The sequence below is a fragment of the Pinus tabuliformis genome, chromosome Q (assembly GCF_031772625.1).
Source record: "Pinus tabuliformis cultivar Carrire ecotype Pingquan chromosome Q, CPIR1, whole genome shotgun sequence".
Lineage (NCBI taxonomy): Eukaryota > Viridiplantae > Streptophyta > Pinopsida > Pinales > Pinaceae > Pinus > Pinus tabuliformis.
Window position 1 is genome coordinate 566,358,573 of NC_142296.1, and position 25,195 is coordinate 566,383,767.

General features: G+C 35.9%; 1 protein-coding gene across 5 annotated transcripts; it reads right to left on the reverse strand.

The window, feature by feature from the left end:
- Positions 1-3,570: 3,570 nt before the first annotated feature.
- On the reverse strand, positions 3,571-16,238 carry LOC149220710 (acetyl-CoA acetyltransferase 2-like). 5 transcript variants are annotated; one of them, XM_089384881.1, is made up of 15 exons: positions 15,863-16,238; positions 13,081-13,138; positions 12,749-12,847; positions 12,353-12,526; positions 12,019-12,124; positions 11,763-11,901; positions 7,837-7,914; positions 7,651-7,716; positions 7,297-7,379; positions 5,668-5,767; positions 5,455-5,565; positions 4,757-4,798; positions 4,430-4,516; positions 4,156-4,241; positions 3,571-3,928 (listed from the first exon to the last, which is right to left on the reverse strand). In XM_089384881.1, exons 2-15 carry the CDS (start codon positions 13,118-13,120, stop codon positions 3,895-3,897), a joined length of 1,245 nt encoding a protein of 414 aa, XP_089241007.1. In that variant the 5' UTR covers positions 13,121-13,138; positions 15,863-16,238; the 3' UTR covers positions 3,571-3,894. The 5 variants fall into 5 exon arrangements, with proteins under 5 accessions (XP_089241007.1, XP_089241006.1, XP_089241008.1 ...); XM_089384880.1 differs by having other exon boundaries at positions 13,081-13,166; positions 15,863-16,236; XM_089384882.1 differs by having other exon boundaries at positions 4,139-4,241; positions 13,081-13,166; positions 15,863-16,233.
- Positions 16,239-25,195: the final 8,957 nt, after the last annotated feature.

The window sequence follows — 25,195 nt, forward strand, 5'->3', positions numbered from 1 at the left end:
TTAAGTGGATAACTCAAGTTTGTTGTTGTATGTGTAATTCCTTCGCTGGGCCATTATCCTAGGACAAGAGTCCAAGTAAGTTCTAAGTCACTTTAATGATGCACTGATTTGATTGGGCATAAATTTGTGTCATATGTGATTGAGATTGGTTGTGTAATTGTGCTTTCGCTAAATATTTTGTTAGGAACCTAGTTGTGTGTTTATTCAATAAGTTTTGTGCTAGGAATTAAATATTGGGTGTTGGGTTCAGGAAATCTTATAGACGTTACCAGAGCTAGATCTAGAAGAACCAATCTCAAGGTGTCAAGTTCTTATAGGGATCATCAGGGCCTGGTTTGGCCACGATCATATGAGGCAAGAAACAACTAATAGATTAGAAGTAGAAGAATAAAAAATTAGCACCGAAGAAATTGGTTGTGTTGTTTTTCCACGATACTGGAATCTAGGTTAGGGTCTTCGCATCATTGACACTACCAATCCATATACCACAACAAACTACTTTGCACAGCAGAATATAAACAACAGTAAATCAACACGTGCACAAATATAAACAACTTTTTACAATTTTCAACAACCTGACTTCATTATATTAACTCACTGTAATACCACTGTTTAGGGCTCCCGTACTAGGGATAGTGGCCCTCATACATCTAATGATACAAGACACAAACTAGGGTTTGGTGTCACCAAGTGTGACCACCAATCTACCTTGGACAAGATACAACCTGACCTACTTGTTGATGTTGATGGTGCCCACACACAGCCCTTTCACTCCACGTACCTTGAACACATATGTGTGGTCCTTTGGCTCTGATCTGCAGCTACACCTCTCACCTCTATCAATGTACCAGCTCCTTTAGGCCACTGAACACGGCTCCAATCTACCCTCTAGTTGATCATATGTCCATCTATGACTCAACACCTTGGGTCTTCACATATGCCCATTTGCTTCTCGTTTGCCCTTCAAGAAGTCAACACCTATGGGACTTCTTGCCCACTAGTTGGGCCTTAGTCCTTCAAGGACACAACTCTTAGGGACTTTCTTCCCACTAGTGCCTTCCTGTGCTGCCTAATGAAGACACACTTAGAGCATGGAGGGTTATCTTTCAGGCTTCTACTAACTACAAATGTCCTTCTTAGCCAGTGAACTAGGGTTGATTCATAGGCCTACTTGGTTGCCCTTAGTTGTTCAAGAGACAAGCCCTTAGGCTCCTTCAACTCCACCCTTCTTACAGTTGTCAAAGTCCTTCTTGCCAACTAATTTAGGGCCGCAAAGACCATCTACTTATTGCCCTCCTAATAGCCTTAAGATGACCTTCCAATTTTGTCCAAACTAGGACTCTACATCCTCTAGCAAATCATCACAACAAGAAGGCTAAACATACCTTGTTTCTCAACTTCCTATTGTCCTTATTGTCCTAGGTTGTTGTGTATATTGTTGTAGCTTTGGTTGCCTGGTTAGGGCTTCTAACTGTCCCTGTTAACCCTATCCAAATGCTTCTAAACCCTTCCTACAGTTGCGGCCTTCCTCCTTTAGCTTGTTGCTCCCATACAGTGATTTGCTCTTGGTTTTAGGCCTTTCAGCTCCTCCAAATAGCCTCCTTCGAACCTCGACACCTTCTGCAATTTCCTCGGGACTGCAACCTGCATAAACAGAGAATATGCCACAAAACCTTGCCCAACCAGCCCAAATCTCCTCCTAGAATACTCCGCCTCCTGCCTCAAGAACTCGAACCTCCAAACAATCAAGGAAAGACATAACAGGCTACTCTTTTCCATCTTCGTTGGAGTCCCTTCAACCTGTGGGTAGATCAAAGATAAAGTTTCACACTTGGATGTACATCAAATGAGTCTCACATGTGCCTTATTAATATGATCTATGGGTGGCACAACTAGCCCTTTTATAGGGTTGTCCTAAACCAAGGCCGACTTGATTTTTGTGACATAAGCCCACTCATAAATATTGAAAAATTATTAGCTCATAATCCACAAGGCCTCTCTCGGTGCTACAAATGGCTCCTTGCTCCTTTAAGGATGCCTTACAATCTCCAAGTGTCAAGTGTCCAAGTCCATGCACGGTTTCACACCCACAAGCTTGGGTACAAAACCCACACGCTTGGGTTCTAAACCCACACGCTTGGGTTCTTAGCCCACAAGACTATTTGTGACGTCAATTCCTCTAAAACTCTATAGCCTAGGGTTTCGGGTACCTCCCAAGCTACAAATCTCAATAGGTTGTAACCGGGCTGAAGAAAAAAATTCGTGACAAAAAGAGGCCGAAAATTATTGTGGCCCATAAAGGTTAATGATTTAAAAAAGATAAACAAAAAAAAGGGAGCGGGAGCTGGGCAGCTAAGTGGATGACAGGTGCCAGCCCAAACAGCTCACAACAAACTGGTCAACAAAGAATGATAAGTAGCAGATGGTTAAGCAGCTAGGCAAATTCAACCAAAGCCACGTTGCCAAGGACCAACCGCTGTAGAAACTACCGACCAAAATAGCAAGAGTATCTGAGGCAAAGACAGCGGCTAGGGGCGGCGCAAACAGTCATGGCTTGAAAGTGGAGAGACGCAGTTCCATGGAGCAGCAACAGACGACAAACCACATGGGTGCAGGATGCAGGCTCGTTGTAGCATTGGCAGCAACAGACGACAAACCACATGGGTGCAGGATGCAGGCTCGTTGTAGCATTGGCCTATGTAAAGTTTGGCCTGTGTAGATTTGGAAGCCTTGTGGCATTGCTGCATGCTGAGAAGTGTGGTGCTTGACTGTCATAGTGACTGTGTGGATTCTGTGTGTTCAAGGTTCGAGCGTGTATGTGAGCAGGAGACAAGGAAGAGTTGTGCTAGATCAAGAAGATAGGTGTCCTGGCGGAGAATAGGCACCAATCAACAAAGTCATCACAGGTTGTGGGTGGCCACTGTGAAGGGCCCAGTTGCTGTGGTGGCCGACAGCCTCAAGTTGTCAAACCCAGCTGCCAAAAACCTAGGTCGTATGCAAGAGTGTTGGCATATAGCACATCTTTTTACATTACCATGAATTGCATAGCATCCATCCTCTCATTCCACTTGATGATGGCACCACTTCATAGTTTTTTATATTTTCTTTTGTTTTTTATTGTGCACTTATTGATTAGTTTCTAGCGACATGTATTTAATCTTTTAAAACGGATGGGTCATTTTTAATTGACCAATAACTTGCCCTTTATAAAAACAGAAAGGCTCTCTATTCTGCCACAGGGAGATGTGTGATGTGTGCTACTTTATTTTGTGATAATGCCTTTTATTTTGTTTGATTGCTCTTTATTTTATCAGTATAGAGTGCAAGTGACCTTCAGTTAACGTTATAATTCAGCCCCTTCCTTTCCTGGCTACAAATCACAATGACAGACCAAATATTTGGCATGTTAAAATGAAATCAGATGCATACTAACCAATAAAATTCATGCATAGTTATGAGATCTATTTGCCTACGTCAGTGAAGTGCCACATTACACAATATGTTAATTGTGTCCATAAATGCATAGGGATCCATAGGAAGCATACAAAGGCTTAAAAACCATTTCAAAAGTTGCAGCAAAAAGGGGCATGCCCCACAGACCTACATTTTATTAAAAGCATAGAAGTTACTATCTGACTACATCTGGAAACCTTTTGCTTTTCCACAACTCAAACAATCATCTCTTGAGCCTCAGCATAACCTCTTCCATCCTCAAGAATCAATTGCTCCAAAGGAAAGGCAGGTCAAACAGCACCACACCAAATTACTAATGACAGTGACTATTATACTCGACTATACACCATGAGTCCCCAGGATCTGACTTCTTGGTTATTATAATAAGAAACTCCTATAAATTATGTCTCCTACAAACATGACCTTTCCATCAGTACGTCTTCACAAAGAGGCTCGTACTTCTTTTAAGTGATCCCTGCAATTGCATAAAGTCACAAGTCAAATAAGAGTGAGATAACTGCTTGAAAACATAACAAAATGCAGAAAACATGCATATATGGAACAAAGCATATGCGGGAGTAACAACCAGCATATTCCAATCTAAATGAACTTTGTCTTCAATGTGAAGAGTTTGAAGGCAAAAGCAACAATGTTACTGTAAACTCCCCAAGCAATGGAACCTTACCAGAAACAGATGCTTACATGCACTCTATAACCACTGCAGATGCTCCACCACCGCCATTGCAAACTCCTGCAACTCCATACTTCCCATTCCTTTGCCTCAATACCTGTCAAAATATTTCTCAATCAGCCTACAATAGAAATGCACATGATGTTGGGCATCCTAGGACTAGCAAAACAAGCAAAAACAGAAATGAAGTTCATAATCCATCTTTGAACATCCAAACTGTTCCTGCTTCCTCATAAACAATGTACTAACATTCCACTTATTAACACAGTTACATAAGAAACCAACCCCTAAAAGTGTGACCATAATGCGAGCACCACTGCACCCAAGTGGATGCCCCAATGACACAGCTCCTCCATGTACATTTACAGTTTCCTGTAAATGATATAGAAAAAAGATGTCATGTTACAATTAGCCACAGAATCATACTATTTACAGTCGTAACATCAACTAAATAAAGTTTTCAGAGTAGATGAACAGAATAACTGAAACTCAAAAAGCTTTGCAATGAAATCACAAGTAAACATCCATAGGTTTATTTTACTAAAGAACTCATTGATGCAATGTTTATAAATAAATTGAAACAAAATACAAGCAGTTCTAAAAGGGGCGTACAGGCTTGAGATCAAGTATCTTCTGGTTCGCAAGAGCCACAACCTGCAAATAATCAACTCCATTAGAACAAAATTGAATTCCTTACCTAATCTGCAATATGAATTGAGCTCTTTCTTACAGTGCAGTTTCAACACAGCGTATCAATGATGCAAAATCAAATATAAGACATTTCAAAATTCAAATACAAACTTTTGGCTCTAGTCTCAATTAGTGGACTAATTGTATAAGACTTGGCTGAAACAAAATGTGTTTACTCCTTTAACATCCTACTCTAAAGAATCATATCCGCAGACCGCATATACTTAGCCTCAATATACTTAGTTTTAACGATGCAAAAAACTGAAGTTTACACCCAAAGCCTTCTAATCCCTCTTCACTCTTAATAGATCCCCTGTCAATATGTAGTTATACTAGCTTTTAATAGCTGCGATGCACTTCGCTTAAGATGGATATGTGCTAGTTTCTAATTGTTGTTTACATACAGTAAGAGAAATATAGAGTTCGGCTTTTTTAATTTTAGCATTAGGTTAAGTAAGTGAAATATGAGAGTCTACTTTTATGTTTTCATATTTTTTATTTGACATTACATATGCACACACAAATACATATCTCTCCCCTCCAGGAAAGAGTGTCTTACTTCTCTTGATTCAAAACTCATCTGATGCAGCAAACAATGCATGTCCAGAGATCAAACTTACAGAAAATGCTTCATTGATCTCATAGTAGTCAATTTGCGAAGCCTCCAAGCCTGCCCTTGAAATAGCTTTTGGTATGGCTAGAGACGGTGCAGTTGTAAACAGTTCAGGTGCCTGCAATATAAATCCTTCGTCAGCCAACACTGCTATGGGTATCATGTGAAATTATCAAACATATATATAGATATAAAGAGAGAGAGAGAGAGAGAGAATCACCTGTGCAGCATCAGCATATCCTGTGATCTTTGCTATAACTTGTAATCCTAGTTCCAAAGCCTTCTCTCCACTCACTAACACTAGAGCAGCTGCTCCATCACTGCACAAAAAGGGAGAACAATAAATCAAGTAAGCATCGAACAAATCAATAAGCAAACCCATGGGCCACCACCAATCATTGTTGTTCAAGAACATTAGCTTCTAACATTCATATCATGCTGATTCCAAACCACCTACTCATAACTACATAGCTCACCGAGTGGATATGTGCCCTAGAAGATATGAACCCTTCACTTCAATTTATTATTGGGAATACCACTCCAGAAGCAGAAGGTATAACATAGTAAAACCACAAACCCAAGCATTATGCTTCCTACGATAAGCTGCAGGACTTTTGGCATTATGGAAACTTAAGTTTCATGCATAAGATGCAACAGATTGGATTAAATTTCAATGCCTAACGAGTCAACAAAGTGTTCAAGATTGTCTTTCAAACTTATTAAGTGCACAATATTACTGAAATGCTGTAGATTTTTGCAATGTTCAACAGCTCAGTCACACAAAATCTACAAGGAGTTGAAGTTGCTTTTAGGTCATACAAGTATATATATTATATTATATGGAGGAACTTTATTGATTTTCAAAGAAAGGTTATTAGATATTTCTAAAACGGACAAGATTGTGTCAATCCATCCTCAACATAAAGATAATTTTTGAAATTGATGTGGAAATATCTAATTGTCCCAATTGTCTTTTCTTCTCTACACAATCATAAGGCATAAGTTCTGAAACAATTAATTAACTATATCAAAAAAATTGTAATGGGAATTATCCCTACTAATGAAAGCTATAAAATTCCATGCAGTTCTAAATTTATCCACTGCACAAATAGCAGCAGCACAGTTTTTACAGGATATAGAGAAAAAAACAGTACGAAAGTAGCATAAAGAATTTAGAAACAATCATGGCACATTACTATTAAGTCAACTGACTGACTGTTTATAGCATATATGAAGCTAGACCTTTTAAATGATGTGTTAGTTTTATTGGAACAATAAAGACAGATTTATATATGCCAGAAATTTTACAATAAATTTCAGTCCTCATTGTGTTTGCCGGTGCCCCACTAAGAGTGGACAGCATTAGATTGTTTGACTCAACATATTTATTAGATTGTCTTACAGTAGCAATTTGATGTTTTCACCATTCCTGCAATAGAAAATTAGATGGTTTGCCTTGAAGTGTTTTTTAGCATGGACTTTAACCTTATCACATCTATGATCTTTACCATTAGACACGACATGTTACAACCATGCACTTTACCATCAATGCCTCTGCTTATAACAGTCATTTTCTATGTGTATGACCTGCCAATACTATTAACTTATATGTGATAAGTTGATAAGCAAAAAGCTACTAGAAAACCATGAACAAATCAAAGTAATAAAACAATTTGAAATCTATAGTACTGCTAAGATCTCGAAGGTAGCTCACTATTCTTTATTGAGTTAATCCTGCATCTAAGACAAAAACCTTCTAACGTGGTAGATGTTTACATTTTGAATATAAATCTCAAAGCATGCTAGTAAACCATGTGTGTGACAAAGGGAGAGGGAGAGAAAGAGATACCTAATTGTTGAAGAATTACCCGCAGTGACACTTCCACCTTCTTTAAATGCTGGTCTAAGTTTTCTTAGTTTTGCAGCATCAAACTGACATCAAAGAAGTTAAGAATATAAGCAAGAAATGTCTAGTTTACTCATTCATATCTCGATAAAATAGATACATGAAATCCAGAACAAACTATGAATAAGAAGGCCATAACACCAATTCAGTAAAATCTCTTTTCCTAACAAGTGTGGCCTCTATCCAAAGATAGTATTAGTGAGTGAAAAGGGCAGATCAGATTCATGCATCTAGTAGACCTCAATGTCTACAAGTGCATTCCCTTTAAAAACCTCTAAGCATGTGTAGGAATCTAACCTTCCCCAAGCCTTCATCTTTGTCAACAACTGTGGAAGGCTTTCCTCTACCTCCAGAAACCTCAACCTGCATATAAGATTCAAGAAAACAAACAGATTAAACAGAATCCGAAAACAAACACACACTGCTGCTAGAAAATTGAGAATGTGGTCATTAGGCATTTCATGCATAAATCCATATTCATACCGGCACTATTTCCCACGCAAAAGCACCACTGTTCTGGGCATCAATTCCACGTTCGAAACTCTGAACTGCGTGGTTGTCCTGAGGCCAATATCAAGGGATTAGCTGATGTAATTTAGCTAGGGTAAATAAAATGTACACCAATGCATAATGAACATCACAAGTAATGTACAGTTGAATTCTCCATACTACATACTGTAGTAGAATATTTGTTCTCACAGGTATTATGCTTGTTATTCACTTGTTAGTAGCCACAATTAGCAAGATAAAAAAAAAGTACTAGGTAGGATAAATAACTATATCTCTTCAACCACAACATAACACTTGATAGGCATGTTTTTTTTAACTTGGGGTTTTGTTTTATATGTTGAATGGTCTGCAAAGGGCAACTGCAGGAGGCAGCCAAGTGATAAAGCATGAATAAAAACATGAAAAAATCATTGGCCAGGTGAACTTTGCACTCAAGGCTATGACTTTAGTCTTTAAAGCCAAAATTAGGAACAACAATATAAAACTTAGAAGTAAATTCAAGAAAGGAAGCAGACAGGTATAAAGTTATAAACTAATTCAGACTTCAACCAGCAGACAATTAGGAACAAGAGAAAGTGATGGAGAAGGATGATACTGCTGGAACTAAGTAACCTACAAAAGTCGCAAGGTTCAAATTCAAGTTTGTGTTCACCTGAAATAATTGAAAAAAAAAGAATGTCACAGAATTCAATTAATACACCAACTCTTTTGACGACCCTCTGTTAATAATATTTTGATTTGCTTCATGTTTAGAAAATTGAAAGCACTTGCTCCCCTTTGGAAGGGAATGGTATTGGAAGCCCAAATGATAGGAAGAGTGCACCTCTTTAACAATGCAACTTTTGTATCCCTCAACTCAAGATAGAGTCTTGGAGGTCATGGCAGACTAAAAGCCTGTGTCTTTGTGTAAAGAAAGTGACAAAAAAATTGTGGAATCACTTCTGTAGAAGCTTGTGTCAAAGAATTAAACAGATTTTGTGGTTGGAAGGAAGATTCTACGGAGTGTTACAATTGCAGATGAGGTCTTTCACTTAACAGGAAAAGTAAGGTCCAATCTATGTTTCTTCAATTAGACATCAAGACAACTTCTAATAGACATGAATGGACTTTAGTGCACCATTAATTTAGTTGTATTAACAAATAATGTCCTAACCAATTTTTTTGCAACTTCAAGGGGTGCACATGTCAGGGATTCTTTACATTCTTGCTATAGCTGTCCTGTCAAACTACCTTTGGTTGGAAAGGGTGGATTTGATAAAGGGTGGCATGCAGGAAAAGAACCATCAGCAATGGTTTGGTTATGATGTTACTATAAAGTATGGTTGAGATGATGAATTGGTTCCCAACCAAATCTTTTTGCAACTTCAAAGAGTGAATACCACGGATTCCCGCTCTCCTTTCATTATATTCTTGCTGCATATGTCTTGTCAAGTCTTTTTGGATTGAACAAGATGGAATTAATAAAGAGTGTCATTAAGCTATAGTTGTCTTCCATCAATGGCTTGCTTTAAGCACACCCATAATGGCTGTGGCTGATAACATGGAACCTGAAATCTGGAGGATGGATCAATAAGATTGAGCACCTGTAGGATTCCATGTTAGGCATTTTCACAACTATAGAAGCAATGCAGCAAGTGTTGAATATATATTTTAAAAAGTAAGAAGTTCAGGCCATTTAGTAATAGTAATAATAATATAATTACGGTGGCAGCCTGGAGGCTGGCTAGATGCCAAATTGTCATATGAGACCTACTTGTATACGACATTCCTAAAAATCAAGTGATTTTTTGGTCAAAATCCAAAGAATCATGTTACTTAGCACAAAACAAACTTCATCAAAGTAGAATCCATTCCGCTTACTTGCAGAAATTTATGGAGAATACCAGAACCAACAAAGATGCAATGACAAAATGTAAGCAACATGTCATTCAATGATGGACCATACATACTGTGTAACTTCAGGGATTGACTCTTCAGTTACAAATTACACCGAGAATCTTGGCATATGCCAAATAAAAGGTCCACAAGTTTCAAATTTCTTCATGTTAAAAATACGGTTAAGACTCAAAATAAATGTCAGAACACTTGAACAACCAAAAATCATTCACCAGTTGCAAGGAATATAGGGAATAACAAAACATTAACGTACATCAACTTCTTATCAGAGGATGATATGGACTCACATAATACCAAAGATATCTCACCTCAGTGCGAGAGATTGTTCACTAGATATCAGAAGTAAGTGTTATGACAAGCCATTCAGTCATAAACATAAAGTTTAGAGCCAAGGACAAGGCTCTGACTATTCAGAAGAACCAAGCAATCTCGAATCAACGTTCATTAGTCAAAATCCAAGTAATTCTTTGGTCAAAATCCAAAGAATCTTGTTACTTAGCACAAAACAAGAATGCATACCACTTACTTGTAAAAGCTTGTGGAGAGTACCAGAACCAACAAAAGACATAACAACATGTCATTCAGTGATGACCCATATATACTGTGTAACTATAGGGATTGGCTCTTCAGTTACGAAGTACACCAACAGTCTCAGTATACAGAAAAAAAATGTCCACATGTTTCAAGTTTCTTCGTGTTTAAAATATGGTAAAATCAGTGTAAGAACACTTGAACAGCCAGAAATTATTCAATAGAGGCAACGAATATAGAGAAGAACATAATCAACTTCTTATCCAAGGAAGATACAAACTAATAAAATCCAAAGAGATCTCATCTCATTGCAAAAGTTTGTTCACTAGATACCAAGGGTAATAGTTATAGCAAGTCATTCTATTATAAACATAGAAGTTTAGAACCAAGGACAAGTTATGTCTCCGGCTATTCAGAAGATACCAAGCAATCCCAACCACCTTAAATGAAGATAGCCGATCAGGTTTCCTTTCAGCTAATGGATTTCACTGAGGCCATAAGATCCGCAACTAATGTTCCACTGGGTTAAAACTTATGAATTGAAGATGAACATATACATGGGACATATGCAAATTAATTTATTAAATCACATGGAACCCAATTCCAAGTAAATAAATGCATGACACAAAATAAGACAACTAGCAATAAACAAGATGTGTGCAACAATTCAAAAAACAATTAGGCACTATAAATGATAATAGAGATGATGATAACATGTCATACAAACCGAACAACAGCATAGAAAATCATATATATAGACAACTACACAACAAAAGACCGACATATTGACGGCAGACAGTCAAGATCCTAGAGAAATAGTAAAATCGTGATACTACTCAAAATACACTTCTCATCAAAATCCTGAAGGAAAAACCACAACATAATAAGATCAAATAGCTAATGTGCGACAATAAGGAATAGTTCCAAGGTTCAAGAGACAAGGGATAGATGCACAAGAAAACTAAGAAAATCAGCCAACTTGTGTCAACAAACAAGAACACAAAAAATGCCACAAATCATAAGTCATTCCACAAGACCAACTTGATGAAGAAATAATCAAGTCAAATCAAAGTTTTAAATGAAGCACGAAGAGTATAATCCATCAACAGAAAAGAATTGCATTAAATATCCATCAATGACAAGGGGAGCACTTGGGCCAATGGATACATGCATTCTAGAATCTAAATACAATAAGGTGTAACACATCTGATTTTATGGTACAGTTTCCATTCTGCAGATAAACTCGAATCCAATTTGTAGGTTCTAATGGAAGATCATAACTTGAAACTAGGTCATGGCATAGGAAAGATAAGGCAAAGCCATTGTTGGATGATGTATAACTCCAAGCTAGAAGACAAGTACCAACCCAGAAAACATGCACCAATGAAATCCTGGTGCAAACTGAAATCATTAAAACAACTATAAAAGCATCTTTACTTTTCTAACTAAATTTAGAGAAGAAGAACAAACACCTGTTCTTCTCTTGTTATGTTATGATTATCTGCACATAACTCTGCACATACTCCCATGCCAATGTCATTGTAAACATCCCAGAGTCCGTCTTTCATCATTCCATCGACAAGAGATCCGTGTCCCAGTCGATACCCCTTTCTATTAAGAGACAATAAATGAATCCATAAAAATAAAGTTCCATTCAAATTGTAGCAAATTGTTTTAACAAGAGAAAGAAACCAACTTTAATTATCAAGACTTAAACAATTGATATACCTGGCATCAGGGAGGTAATAAGGAGCGTTTGACATGCTTTCCATGCCTCCAGCCACAACAATGTCATTGCTTCCTAACTGGATACTCTGGGCTGCTAACGTTGTTGCTGGAAAGTATTGAAAAATTTCACTCTAATGTTGTTCTTTTTTAAGGAAGAGAATTCATAAGATTAATTGTTCACAAGAAATTGATTTTATTTACATATTTGTCGCTGTCCTTAACACTATGAAAAGTTAAGAGATTAGAGCATAATTGAACATCAAGTAGCTTTGCCATCAATATCTATAAATTTCCGTATCTCCCATCTTCAAATAGTAGTCAAATTTTGTCATACCTTTCATTCCTGATGCACAGACTTTGTTGATTGCAGTGCATACCACAGAATTAGGTATCCCTGCACCCAGTGCTGCCTGTCTAGCAGGAGCTTGACCCAGGTTTGCACTCAAAACATTTCCAAAAAATACTTCTTGGACCATTCCGGATTCAACACCCGCTCTCTTAAGAGCAGCTACAAAGATTAAAAGAGAATATTTAGCATGTAATCATTCATTTCAACTATATTTGTGAATAAACAGATCCACAAAATGGGAACCAAAAAGATCAGAACCAAAAAACAAATTAATAATCAAATAGTTACCATTTTTTTCAAACAAATTAAAAAGAACAAGCATAACCGTGCATTTCAATATGGAATAACTCACTTTATTTCAATACAGCCTGTAAAGCTTACCCGTAATAGCTATCGATCCCAGTTTCGTTGCAGACAATGTCGAAAGAGAACCACTCAGGCCTCCAAGAGGTGTACGGGCAACACCGACAATGCACACATCTATTTACATCAAGATTTCGATTGGTTTCAGAAGCAGACATCAATAGAACAAAATCAAATTCAAGTGGTGACTTTGCATTCACATTGATAATCTTTTCCTACTTTCGTTTGGAAAATATCAGCACAAATCAATCTTTATTTTTCTTAAATATGCTCCATTAGTACTTTTCATGCCTTCATTTATCTTATTCAGTAATGTTTAGTATTTTGTACAAGCGCTGCTTAAAATGTACCTCGAGGCTTCAATGAGCCTGACTCTGAAGTTGAGCCCATACTTCAGTCTTTGTATATCTAACACAAGAAACAGATATGAGCAGGCCTGCGCACCACAATCAGAAAGCAATCAACAATTACATCACGATCTGTTAAAAGTCAATAAATACAGGATGACTTCACTTATTTCATTTTTGGCGTGCATACACAATTTAGGTTATTTTTCAAGAATCCGAGGTAATTACATATCAAGATGACGTCCTTGAACAAGACAAGAGTGTCCATAGATCCTAGCTTCCAAGTTCAATTATCTTCCAATTTTAGTTACAGTGTAGTGAGTACCCAGCAAATACATATATCCAAAAGCTGCCAGGGACCATTGAAGTTGAACAAAGGAAATTTTCTAAGAGGAAATTATGGGAGAAGGGGCAGTTCTTAAACAAACTTGAAAGAAACTAACTTCCTGACAATATAACAAGAACATGCAAATTGTCGCACGGTAAGCTTTTCCCCGTAAGCTCGCTTGATACATCTCTCCATGCCCAAAGATTTTGCTACATTGTATATTACCAACACCCAACATACACAAAAACATGCAAGAGGAAACATTGAAAACCCACGCAAAAATGCATGGAGAACACAACTGAGCAAATAGGAACACATTCTGGAGACCGTATATTTCCATTGTGTATGACAATTCATAGAACTTCCATGTTATCAAAAACATTAAAATTGGCGAGGGCCAGTGTCCGTTTGGGTAGTTCAATTGGCAATGGCCATGGAAATGAAGTCAAACCAAACCGGAAGTTTTGGGTTGAAATCTTGTGCTATCCCCCAATCAGGGTGAGAAAATATCAGTAAAATCAAATGAAAATGGAGTCCGACCAAGCTTACAAAGAGAACATTAAAATCGGCAAGTGTCTGAAAAACCAAAAATCATAAAAATCGGGAAAATATCAGTAAAATTAGCAAATATCGGCCAAATTCAGATACCACCAAAACATCTGTAAAAATTGGCCAACATCAGCTAGGCCAAAAAATAGCAATTTTTTGGCAATAAAATCAGAATGTTTGCAACACTCATCAAAACACATAAAGGATGGTCCAGCTAGGTTGTTTTCTTAAAATTTCTTCTTTACATCGTTACACACTCACAGAGAGGCTTATGGATCCCTCTGCCCTTACCTTATGGATCCCTCTACCCTTACCTGGCCTGTAGAATGTGCCTCTCAGCACAACCAATAAGCCAACTAAGACAAAATCAACACAATCAACGGAAACATGACCAATTGCAAATATTTCGACTGACTGACAGTAATCCCGTCTGTTTACAAGAATTGCTACTGAATAAATCGTACAAACCATATGTACTTTCTAAAAGTACTGGGAAAATTGATATCTTTACAACATAGATTCTAGAATTGGAAGAAAATTACTACCCATAACTTCTTTCCACCTAACATTTACTAGACTCACTTCATCAAAGCACCTAAAGCCCCCAGTGGGATGGCAAGTTTGTGCACAATTATTCAAGTAAAGCAATTTTATTTTACTAAATGCCTCTTATCAACATGTGCAAGCAACAATTGGTCTAGATGGAGCTATTTAATGTGCAGAAACATATTGCCATACTACAGAAGTCACCCTTCAACTAAGAGGCCACAAGTGGTCGCATCTACTCCAAAGCTGCCCAGGATTTGCACCTGCCCCGCCCATTTTTCACAAGCATGAGCACAGACATCTCATTGCAGAGATTTCAACCCTAGTGGGAGAAATAACAGAACCCCATTTTCACCCACCCAGCAAGCCACTATTTCGCCAGAGTAAAACAATTTTACTTGCATCACTGCATAGATATGAAATAACCAAGCTAACAGTGCGATCTAACGATTGGTATGCGGAATTTGCCAAAAAAATTGATTATACTTATGAACAAACGTGCAACCAGGACACCCTACTATTGTTAAGTCCATCCCCAGTTATTATCATTTAAGCTGAAGAAAAGCACTGCAGCTGAAGAGAAGCACTACAGCTGACAAGAAACACTGTTATTATTGATTGTGCGACCTTCCTCCCACCAGTGCCGAGAGCTGGTTCCAAGGTTAAGGGACATTTGTTGAGAGACTAACTCTTGGAATAAGGATCCTTACCTTCCTTCACCCTTCTTCCCTTCCTAGGAACAAGCCGAAGTATATGGCTTTTCTCAGGTATTCATGGGTTAGGATGCCCGTTGAGACATGCCATTAATTGCCTGTTAAGATTCTCATGTAACTGCCCGTTAAGCCAGGGTAGGGTTGTTCCTTATTTTTATCGACTGATTTGTGCACCTTAAATCCCAAATAAATCTAAAATTTTAAAATAATAATAATAATAAATAAATAAATTTAAAATTAACAAAAAGAAAAAGGGATGACTTTCAGTATCATGAACTATAACTTGCATGGAATATGCTTCCAGTACAAAGTAGTAAAAAGCTAATCGCATCGTTAAAATTCCTTCAAAGGATCCAAAATACAAATTCATGAGTTCCATACAAACAAGCGAAAAACAAAAATACTTGAGAAGAAAAAAAATCACCCAAAAAATAACGCAAATGCAAACGAAGCTGCCTTATACAGAAACCCTGGTATATAAGACCCTCAGCATGGAAGGATCAGGTAAGAGAAAAAAATAGACACAGTAGAAAGCATAAAATAGAAAACCTGGCACCAAAGCAAGATGACATCCAACAAAATGCAAGAGAATTATAAGCAAAATATCTATACATTTTCTTCAATGAAAATATAAATGTATCGAGCTTACCCTGATCCTCCCGGCTTGCTAGTACTGAGCTTACCCTGATCCAACGGGCTTGCTAATTAATCGGAGGATGCCCAGCGCTCCTGTAGAAAATGGGGAATGCTGTTTTTGAAGCTCCCCCGTTCCTGATCTGTCTTTAAATAGCCAAAAATAGAGCAGGTCTATCTGGATGTTACACTATCAATGAATCGAACTGACGTCGGCAGCTTATTATAAAAATTGGATAATTAAAAGAAGAGCACAAATACAATAATGGGATGGGGTTAGTTGGCATGAGGTTGGACTGAAGCGCCTTGGTCTAGTCTTGAATGGCGTTCCAGTCCACTTGCAGCCCACCAGCGAAGACTGCGGGACTGTCAAAAGACAATTGAATTCCTCGTGAAAGCGAAAAGATTGTCAATGCTCTTTTTCAATTCACATTTTAATTTTAATTTTAATTTAAAGTATTGTGGCGAATTTTATCAAATTAATATTTAAAAAGTTAAAATAATGGAAAATTTTAAAGATACAAATTTATGTTAAATTTAGTGAATTTATAAAATTTTAGCTAATTTTTAAAATAAAAATATTTTAGGTAAAATTTGGAAGGGAAAAAATGAAAATGTGTAAAGAAACATATACTTATATTAATTTTTAAAAAAATTATAATTAAAACTAAATAAAAAGGAAAAAAAATGAAATTAAAATTCTTTTTAATATAAAAATAAATGAAATTAAAATTCTTTTTAATATAAAAATATAATTAAAGCAATGATATAAATTAAATGGTTGGTAAATAGACATCGATTCATTGTAAACATCAAAATGCTTATGCCAAAATATATCTCATATTGCCTAGATTAAATTATTATTATTATTATTATTAAGTATAAAAATATTAATGTATGATATTCAAAATCAAGCCTCTGTGTTGGTTCAAAACTCTTCGACCTAACTCTTCCAATGTTATTTCTACCGAAATTGTTTCACATAATTAATATATGAGTTAAATAATATTCTTAACCATGGAGATTCACTTTCATTTTACCATGGAAATTCTCAACTTGTAAATATTAATAGTTTTTGTTACAATATAATGGCTTATCAATACTACATACCTAATCTCACATGTGTTGATATGACATTTTTTTTTTTTGTTACAATACAATGGTTTATCAATACTACATATATAATATGGCATATGTTGATATGACATTTTTTTAATTAATTAATTTGAGATAAATTAACTAAAAGAACATAGCCACTAGATAAATCTTAACTATACATTCGTGTATACTACTATGAATATTCCAACATATTCCATAGAGGTTAAATCTCCACCATCCACATAAGAATTACTAATAATCAAATTAAAATTCTAAAAAATTGTTCTAAAATAAACGTCTTTATATATATGGGTTTTACATTATACTTTTCAACCCATTTATGATTTGAGTTGCTTACCTTTTTAACGCATTTACCATTTATTACAATAATATTATATGACAAAATATGATTTAATTTTTTTCGCTTTGTTGACAACAATTCTGGTATATGGTGGGGAGGCTTTTGTTTACTCACATTAGGTGTCTAGATTTTGAAAACTCTGGAGTTGTGATCTTTTGTATTCATAGTTGGACCAAAGCAAATAGTTTTACAAACATTCCTAATCTCATGCATATAAAAGTATTTGTATTGATTAAAGAGTTTCATGGTCAGAGCTTACATCGCATCAAGTCAATTATTTTTGTGACTACAACGAACATTGGATTCAACCGATTAAATGCTCTTTGTTGTATCGGATGCATGCCAAGTATTTGTTAAAACTCGTGAACCAAAATTTGACGAAAATAATAGTTGACACGGCTAAACAAGAACAAGGGATCTACACAATGGCAGTTGTTGTAGGGGGATCCACTCCCCCCGCCCTCCTCTTCAACATCCATTCATTCATGCACCATGTTTTCTCCTACAACAATTGCCTTCAATGCACTGGTTTGGAATGGATTGAAAGGGGTTAAAACCAAGAATGAGAAATTTGTGAAGAGACTAGAAAGTATTCTGAAAGTTTAGGTAAATCCCAGTAGATCTTGAGCTACAACTCTCAATCTTGTTGAAAGAGGTTTGGTAGGGCAATTTATGGGAATTTGGCCATCACCTAATTCCCTCAGGCAATGGGTGGACAGAAAATGGAAGCCCTTGGTTAAGGGACAAATAAAATGTGCTTTATGTGAGAAAGGCTTCTTCACTTTCCTTTTTAAGCACAAAGAAGATAGGGATTTGATCTTCTGAAATGGATCGTATTTTATGGGAACTCAAGCGCTATATTTGGACAGATGGACAATGGATTTTATCCCAGAGAACAATGTCCCATATGTTGTTCCAGTTTGGGTCAAATTACCCCATCTCCCTCTTCACTATTGGGACAAAGACACCTTGAGAAATGTTGGAAATGCATTGGGAAAATATATAGATAGGGAAATAGTTAAAGATTCAATGTATGCATGTGTTAGGATTTGTGTCGAAGTTGATTCAAAGAAAGGTCTTCCTGGAGCAATCCAGCTCTCTCTAAATAACTAGTTATCCATCCAACCTGTAGATTATGATTAGATCCCATTCAAAGGTAGGCATTCCATGATTATGAGCACTTCGCAAAAAATTGCCCAAAAAAGGGCAAAATTGCAGATATCCAAGAAGATGAAGGACAATGGAAAACTCAAAGAAAGAGAAAAGGCGTGAATTGGAAGGAATATCAGAAAGGAAAGGCCCTTTCGGTAGCCTCATGCCTCCTCATGCAAGAATCCAGCGGACCGATAAAAACCCCATATCAGTGAACCCATTTGCCGCTTTGGAGGGTGATATTGACAAAGGAGATATAGCTCAGGAAGCAACAAAGGAAGATGCTCGTAGGAAGCAAGAAGATGTATATCAAATGGAATCAGAAGGACCCCCACATATGGGAGAGGACCCTGCGCTCCAAGCTACAGAGGAAAAACAAAGATCTAAAGAACTAGAGAATCACATGTCTATGAACGCAGGTACCATTCCATAAGAACATTTTGTCTCAAGAAAGGATAAGTCAGAAAATAAGGTGGAAAGAGATATTGAGGGCCCAAGAAAAGAGGTATTCCATTCACCTAGAAACACAAGGAAATTTCAAGAATCTTTGGCTTTTGGATTTTCAAAAGAAAAATTGAAGAGTGAAAATGCAATCCATGAAAAATCACATAAGAAAGCAGGTCGCCACACAAATAAAGATGTCAAGAATACATATGCAGAGAAGGATAAAGGATTAAGTTCTCAAAGGTCATTGGAATAGGTCTTTCAAATAGTCCATAAACAAACTTGAGACAAGGAATCAGGGGTAAAAGAAGAAGCCACTTTTGGAAAAAGGAGAGAATGGTGGATGGCGATTTTGCATTTGCAAAGAAGGTTGAAGAAGGTGATGTTTATCTCCTCGCCATCTTTTTCAAGAGTGTTAAATAAAAATTCAAGTCCGTCCTCCCCTTTGATAAGAGGTAAGAAGGACCACAAAGAACAAAATTCCAACTCCCAAAAAGCTCCAAGATTCATTGATTTAATAGAAATGTCTTCTAAATCTTAGGGACTTGGTCAAAACAAAGATCAATAAAAGAGGAGATCTCTTCAAATGACTAAAGAAACTGAATCAATATGATAAGTAAATTTTGATATTTGTTAAACTAGTTTTGGTGTATCTACAAGTGGAATAGTCCTGAAACAAATTTATTTTGTGTGAATGAAATAGGTAAAAAAAATGTAGGTGGATGAAAGAGCTTTTGTTTGTTCAGATTAAGCTCATGGAATGTATTGTCATATCTCTGTATGTGTAAACACTCTGAGCATTTAGCCCATATATCTTTTAATACAAAATATATTAGATATCATTTTTGGATTCAACTGCGTTAAGTAAGTCATTCATCTATGACCATTTCACTAGTTTCAATCACACTTCTTCACCCCTGTGATCATCACCCGATGCAATAAGTGCTAAGTGGACTATTCAAAAATCATGAGAAATTAATCAGTTACGACTACCTCTCATGGAAATGGTCATAGATGAGTGACTTACTTAAAATACTTAAAATCAAAATATATTCTTCGTTCTTGTTAAAAAACAAATATGAATTGATTTTTTTAGTAGATTTGAATGTACAACTTTTTAAAAAATAGAAGGATCAAAGAAGATTTCAAGTGAAGATTTTATATTTTAAAATTTAGTACTTATTATTCAGTGTAATGTTTAGATATTTTAAATATAATTTTAAAATTAATTCAATTTAACTTATGTGGCACCTATTTGTTTTATAGATACATTTGTGATATTGGGCCTCGAGTATGCCCTAAAATTGTTTTTGCCTGGTTAAGAGCTCATTATCCTCCAACGAAAGGAAATAGGTTAACAACCCATACCCAGAGGCATCTAGTGGGAGTGAAAGTTTTTCCCCCTTACGGACCACCAACGAGTAATTCCAGGTGTTATGGTTTTCTTGAATAACGGTGATGAGTCAAGCTACATTAACAAATAACATCTAGTAATGGGCGTCCCAATTGGTTTGACAACTAAACTATTGTGGGTTTTCCCACTGTATAAAAAATAAAAAAAAAACACACACACACAAAAAAAGACAGATACATTAGTATTCATTTTGCATATATTGCATTATAGATTCCATATGGAAATTTGATTATGCAATTTGTTACTAATTAATTTGTATCATTACAATTGCAAAGTGTTAAAGTGTTAATTTGTATCATTACTAGAAAAAAAAAAATATATATATATATATAATTTAATTGTTTTAGATTTTAAGTATGTAAAATAAATTTTATTTTAATAAATTTATATGAAATTATATTAACTAATTATTGCTCTAATGAGGGTGTTGGAAACAGAGCCAATGGAGGAAGAGAAGGCCCACTACCCCGCCACCTCTCAAGGCATTAAAGAGGGGATGGCATGGCCAACTCCCCACATACAATCACACATGCTATGAGCCATGAAAACACAATAAATTAATATGTTAAACCATGTGACCTCTGAATCTTCTTACATTGTTCGAGCCTACTCCGTCATTTTCTACCAATTCCACATTTTTTCCAGGTTGTAGGTGGGATTTCCCCCATCATTGTCTAGCTCCTCAATGCTCCAGTGAAGGAAGGCTTGGGGCCTCCTACCCTAGACCTCCATTGTTCTTATTGCATTGTTGCTTGGATAATTCATGACCCATTCATGACATCTTGGATGCATGAGGGGACATTGAGCGAACTCCAATGAGGGTGTCAATGCCATAAACCAATAGGTAGTGACTAGAGCGAGCACACACTTCACAAGTTGGTGAAATATCTGTTGGCCATAACCTCTCATTGGTATTGTATTTTTTAATATTGTGTTTATGATTCTTGAGCCTAGGATTTTGAGTTGCATCACTGACGTTAATTACTCTATGGTTTTTAGTATTATTTTTATCTCCCTGACTCTCTCCTTCATCCAAAGCTCCTTCCATCTACATTCATCTATCTAGTTTCTTCAGTACACACTCCTCTGGTTAACTCAATCTCAATGCTTTCCCCTCTAGCTTACTCTGCTCTGATCTCCCCATAATTTATCCATTGCCCCACACCCTTCTCCAGAAGTACCCATTGTAGGGTTTTGGTCATTTCTAGGCAAAGAATGTGCACAGGGAGTGGGTCTGGGGAGCATGGTTCTTCGGGTAAGCCCAAAGCCCAATCCCAATCTTAGTCAATTGTTGAAATTTACCTCTTTGCCACCTCTCAGGAAGTTCAAGAAGAAATCCAACACCTTGAAGCCTTAACTACTATAGACCGAAAATCCCATTCAAACTCTAAAATTCAAGTTGAGGTCTTTAGTTGGGTCCCCAAACCTAGCCATATTAGGAGCCAATACCTTCATTTCATCACCCTTCACTAGCAAATGAAAACTCTATTAGGCTGCATCCTCAAAGAAAAACATGAGGATCACAATGAAATTATAGCTTACCTCAACAACATCCAACAAATTCAAAGACATTAGCGCTCTTGTTTGGTCAGCATGGATGCCTGACTAGCCCACATTGAAAGGCATCTTCAGCATGGGTGTCACTCTCTAGCAGGCTCGAGAGCATAGGATCCAACTCCAACAATGTCCTTTGATTATTGATCCATGCACACATTTTTTGTTTTGTTTATGATGAAGGAACTTTCTTTTATTTTCTTATATAATTTACAACTAATGTATGTCACTATTATCCAATAGACAATATGTAATGAATTTGTGAATGGTGCCAAACATTTGTTTATGCATAAGGATGCTCATCGCGTAGGATTATTTTTGCTCATTTTGATAGACAAAACATTGATACAACGCCCCCACTATTGTAGATATGGTTTCCCCTGTAACAAACCACAACAATAAGGAGACTACTTGATATGATATGTATACCTTATTCATGATTTAATGGAATAAAATTACTCGATTTTAGACTTTTGTGATCCATATTAACTATGAGATTGTCTTTCAGATTAATCACAACATTGATTGTTGGTCAACGTTTCGAACCATCTAATGTGGTTCATCCCCAAGACAAATGTGAAAAAATCAATCTATCATGATGTTTAAATAGCAGAGATGCATCTACTTCCAAAATTAGTCGTTACGAAAAAATAAAATAATTTAATGAAAATTAAACGTTAGGATAGAGTCTTGGTTTAACATATTATATTATAAAAATAAATAAAAAACAAACAGTTAGTTAAGGAAACTAACGGTTAAAAATAAAAATAAAAAATAAGCCAAAAAATATAATAATAATAATATTAAAATAACAAGTTAAGGGGAAAGAAATTTGAGAAACGAGACAATGGAAGAAGGAGAAAAGTGATTAAATTAATATTATATTATCCCTGTCTCGAAGGCCAACAGAATAGGACCAAACTCCTATCTTGTTATTCCATGCTAATGTATTCAGAGCATAAGCTTGCTTTAAGAACTCCAATAGCGTAAGAACCACGTCCCATCCAATTAAGGCTAAGAGCACACTATTTACAAAAGGGATGGAAGAGCAGGCGCACATGGAGTAGGCAAATTGTTTCATAAATCCAAGAACTTCGCCTCTAATAATGAAATACAAATGGCCACAACAATCTCTATTAATCTAATTTATTTTAATTTCAATTCCTTAAATATTTTTATTTGTTTGTTTGTCAAGTTGTTTGTGTTCCTCGGGCTTGATCTATGGCTTGAGAAACCGCGACCCATAAGTATATAAGATGTCAAAGTCACCCGGGGATCGCACCCGTCCTGGGCCACACCAACCCTAAGCTAACTGAATTTTAGCGTGTCTTCTCACCCTAGTACAGGCGCAACAACCTTTGTGAAGTTTAATCCCGAGTCACCTTGTTCACGAAGCTCATCCTCAATGGGTTGTACTAGTAAGACTTCACTTCAATTTTTTAAATATTAAATAAATAAATAAATGGTATATATTTACTCCATTCAAATTAAAATCAATCAGTTTTTAGTTATATATTTTCCTATTTTTACTCAATATTATTTATTTTGATATTACAATAAATATTTTATTATTTTTAGAATATAATATTTAATTCAATAATTATTTATTTTATATTATATCCATTTTTATTATTATGGTCAAATGTTTCTCCATTTTATTTTATATTATTTATTTGCATTATCATCAATATTTTTTATTTTATAATCCTTTATAATAATTAAAATTATATTATTTTACATATCCCAACTATAATGAATTATAAGTTGTATTTCACTTAAAATTAAATATTAAAATGATTTATTTTTATTTTTATTTTTAAATTACTATTATTACATTAAGTAATTAAAATTATATTATCTTACACACCCTAACTATAATCGAGTATAAGTCGTATTTCACTTATAATTAAAATATTAAAATGATTTAATTTATAATTATTATTATTATTGGAGTTGTCTATAATGCGACTTTTTGGAGATTCCGGTGACAGAATCCGGCGGAAGAAATTGAGCTTAAATCTTGATTTGTTGCAGTTAAAATGGTTTTTTAACTGCATATTTGGATTCAGCACCCTGAAAAACCCCTGGGACGCTTTCATTGTGCAGAAACTAGCTATCAAACTTGCGATTCCAATAAAATCCTGCCGGATTTCGACCAGAAAAACCCATCGGAAAAGCTTTCAAAAAGTCGCGTTATAGACAACTGCATTATTATTATCATCCTAGTAAAATAATAATAATTATTATAATAATGGATTGTACAGTGTATATACCTTTTAATTATAACAAAATAGTTTATTTTGTAATAATTATTATTATTATTTAGTTTTTCACAGTGATTTAAATTATTAATTTTTTTATCGACATAAAGCACATCATCCTTATTCAAAGTTATACTTTCATGTAAAGTTACACTTTTTCATACGTGTTAAATATATAAAGCATTTGCCATACATTAATGCAATAAAATATGATTTAAATATACTATATTGAGTAATTTTTAGGTCGATAGGCCTTCCTATGCATCAATTTTTTCGTCAACACTTTTATCCTGCTCCGTTTGATCAGGTCAGACACTTTCAACCGTTGATTTGAAGTGTCACTGCTTTTTCCAGCATGGCAAGATATTTTTACTGCTTTTTCCCATTCTTTTATGTTACTCTTGAAGATATTTTTACTGCTTTTTCCGTTTCTTTGGTTTGCCAGTTGTTGTTGCTGTTCTTCTTTCCTGGCTTTTGGCAAGCACTGTTCTTCTTCCTGACTTTTGGCAAGCACTAATTAGTATTAAATTATATACCTCATACACCCATTAAAACTACCTGCCGCCAACTCTTTAGACTTAATCCCCAAACCCCCAAAGCCGCGGTTTGAAGCTCTGTAAAGAGCTTTTCGAAATTTGACTTCCATTCTCTGATTGCTCTAATGTGTTCCGCTCGCTGGTGTGGTTTGTTCTGGGCGCAGTTTTGCATTTATGTTGAGCTCACTATATTCCGCCGAGACCCATCTGACTTAACAGAATTTTGTTGTTGTTCGAGGGGTTCTACACTGGCCCCTCAACCTATGTCAGCTTCCATCTTCTCCTACGATAGAAATCTCGGCTCGATCTGCAGGCCATTACCCGACAGGTGCTTATTTTCCTTCAAATTGTCATAAACACGTGTTTTTGTTCTCTAGATAAGAGTTGTTAAATATATATATATATATTTTTTTCTCTATTTCTTTCTACAAATGGTAACTGAATTCATGTTTTTGGACTGCAGGGGTATTGTTTCACCTACACGCGGGTTTTGGCAGTCAGAAGGCTCAGGATTTCACCAAAAGTTTTG

Bases quoted from the DNA above. Each gene is read 5' to 3' on its own strand.
- LOC149220710 (XM_089384881.1), bottom strand. From the start codon at position 13,120: ATGGGCTCAACTTCAGAGTCAGGCTCATTGAAGCCTCGAG. The intron at 11,902-12,018 runs GTATATCAATTG...GTCTCTTAATAG, and splicing joins TATTACCTCCCTGATGCCAG to AAAGGGGTATCGACTGGGAC. The intron at 4,517-4,756 runs GTACGCCCCTTT...TATCATTTACAG, and splicing joins AGATACTTGATCTCAAGCCT to GAAACTGTAAATGTACATGG.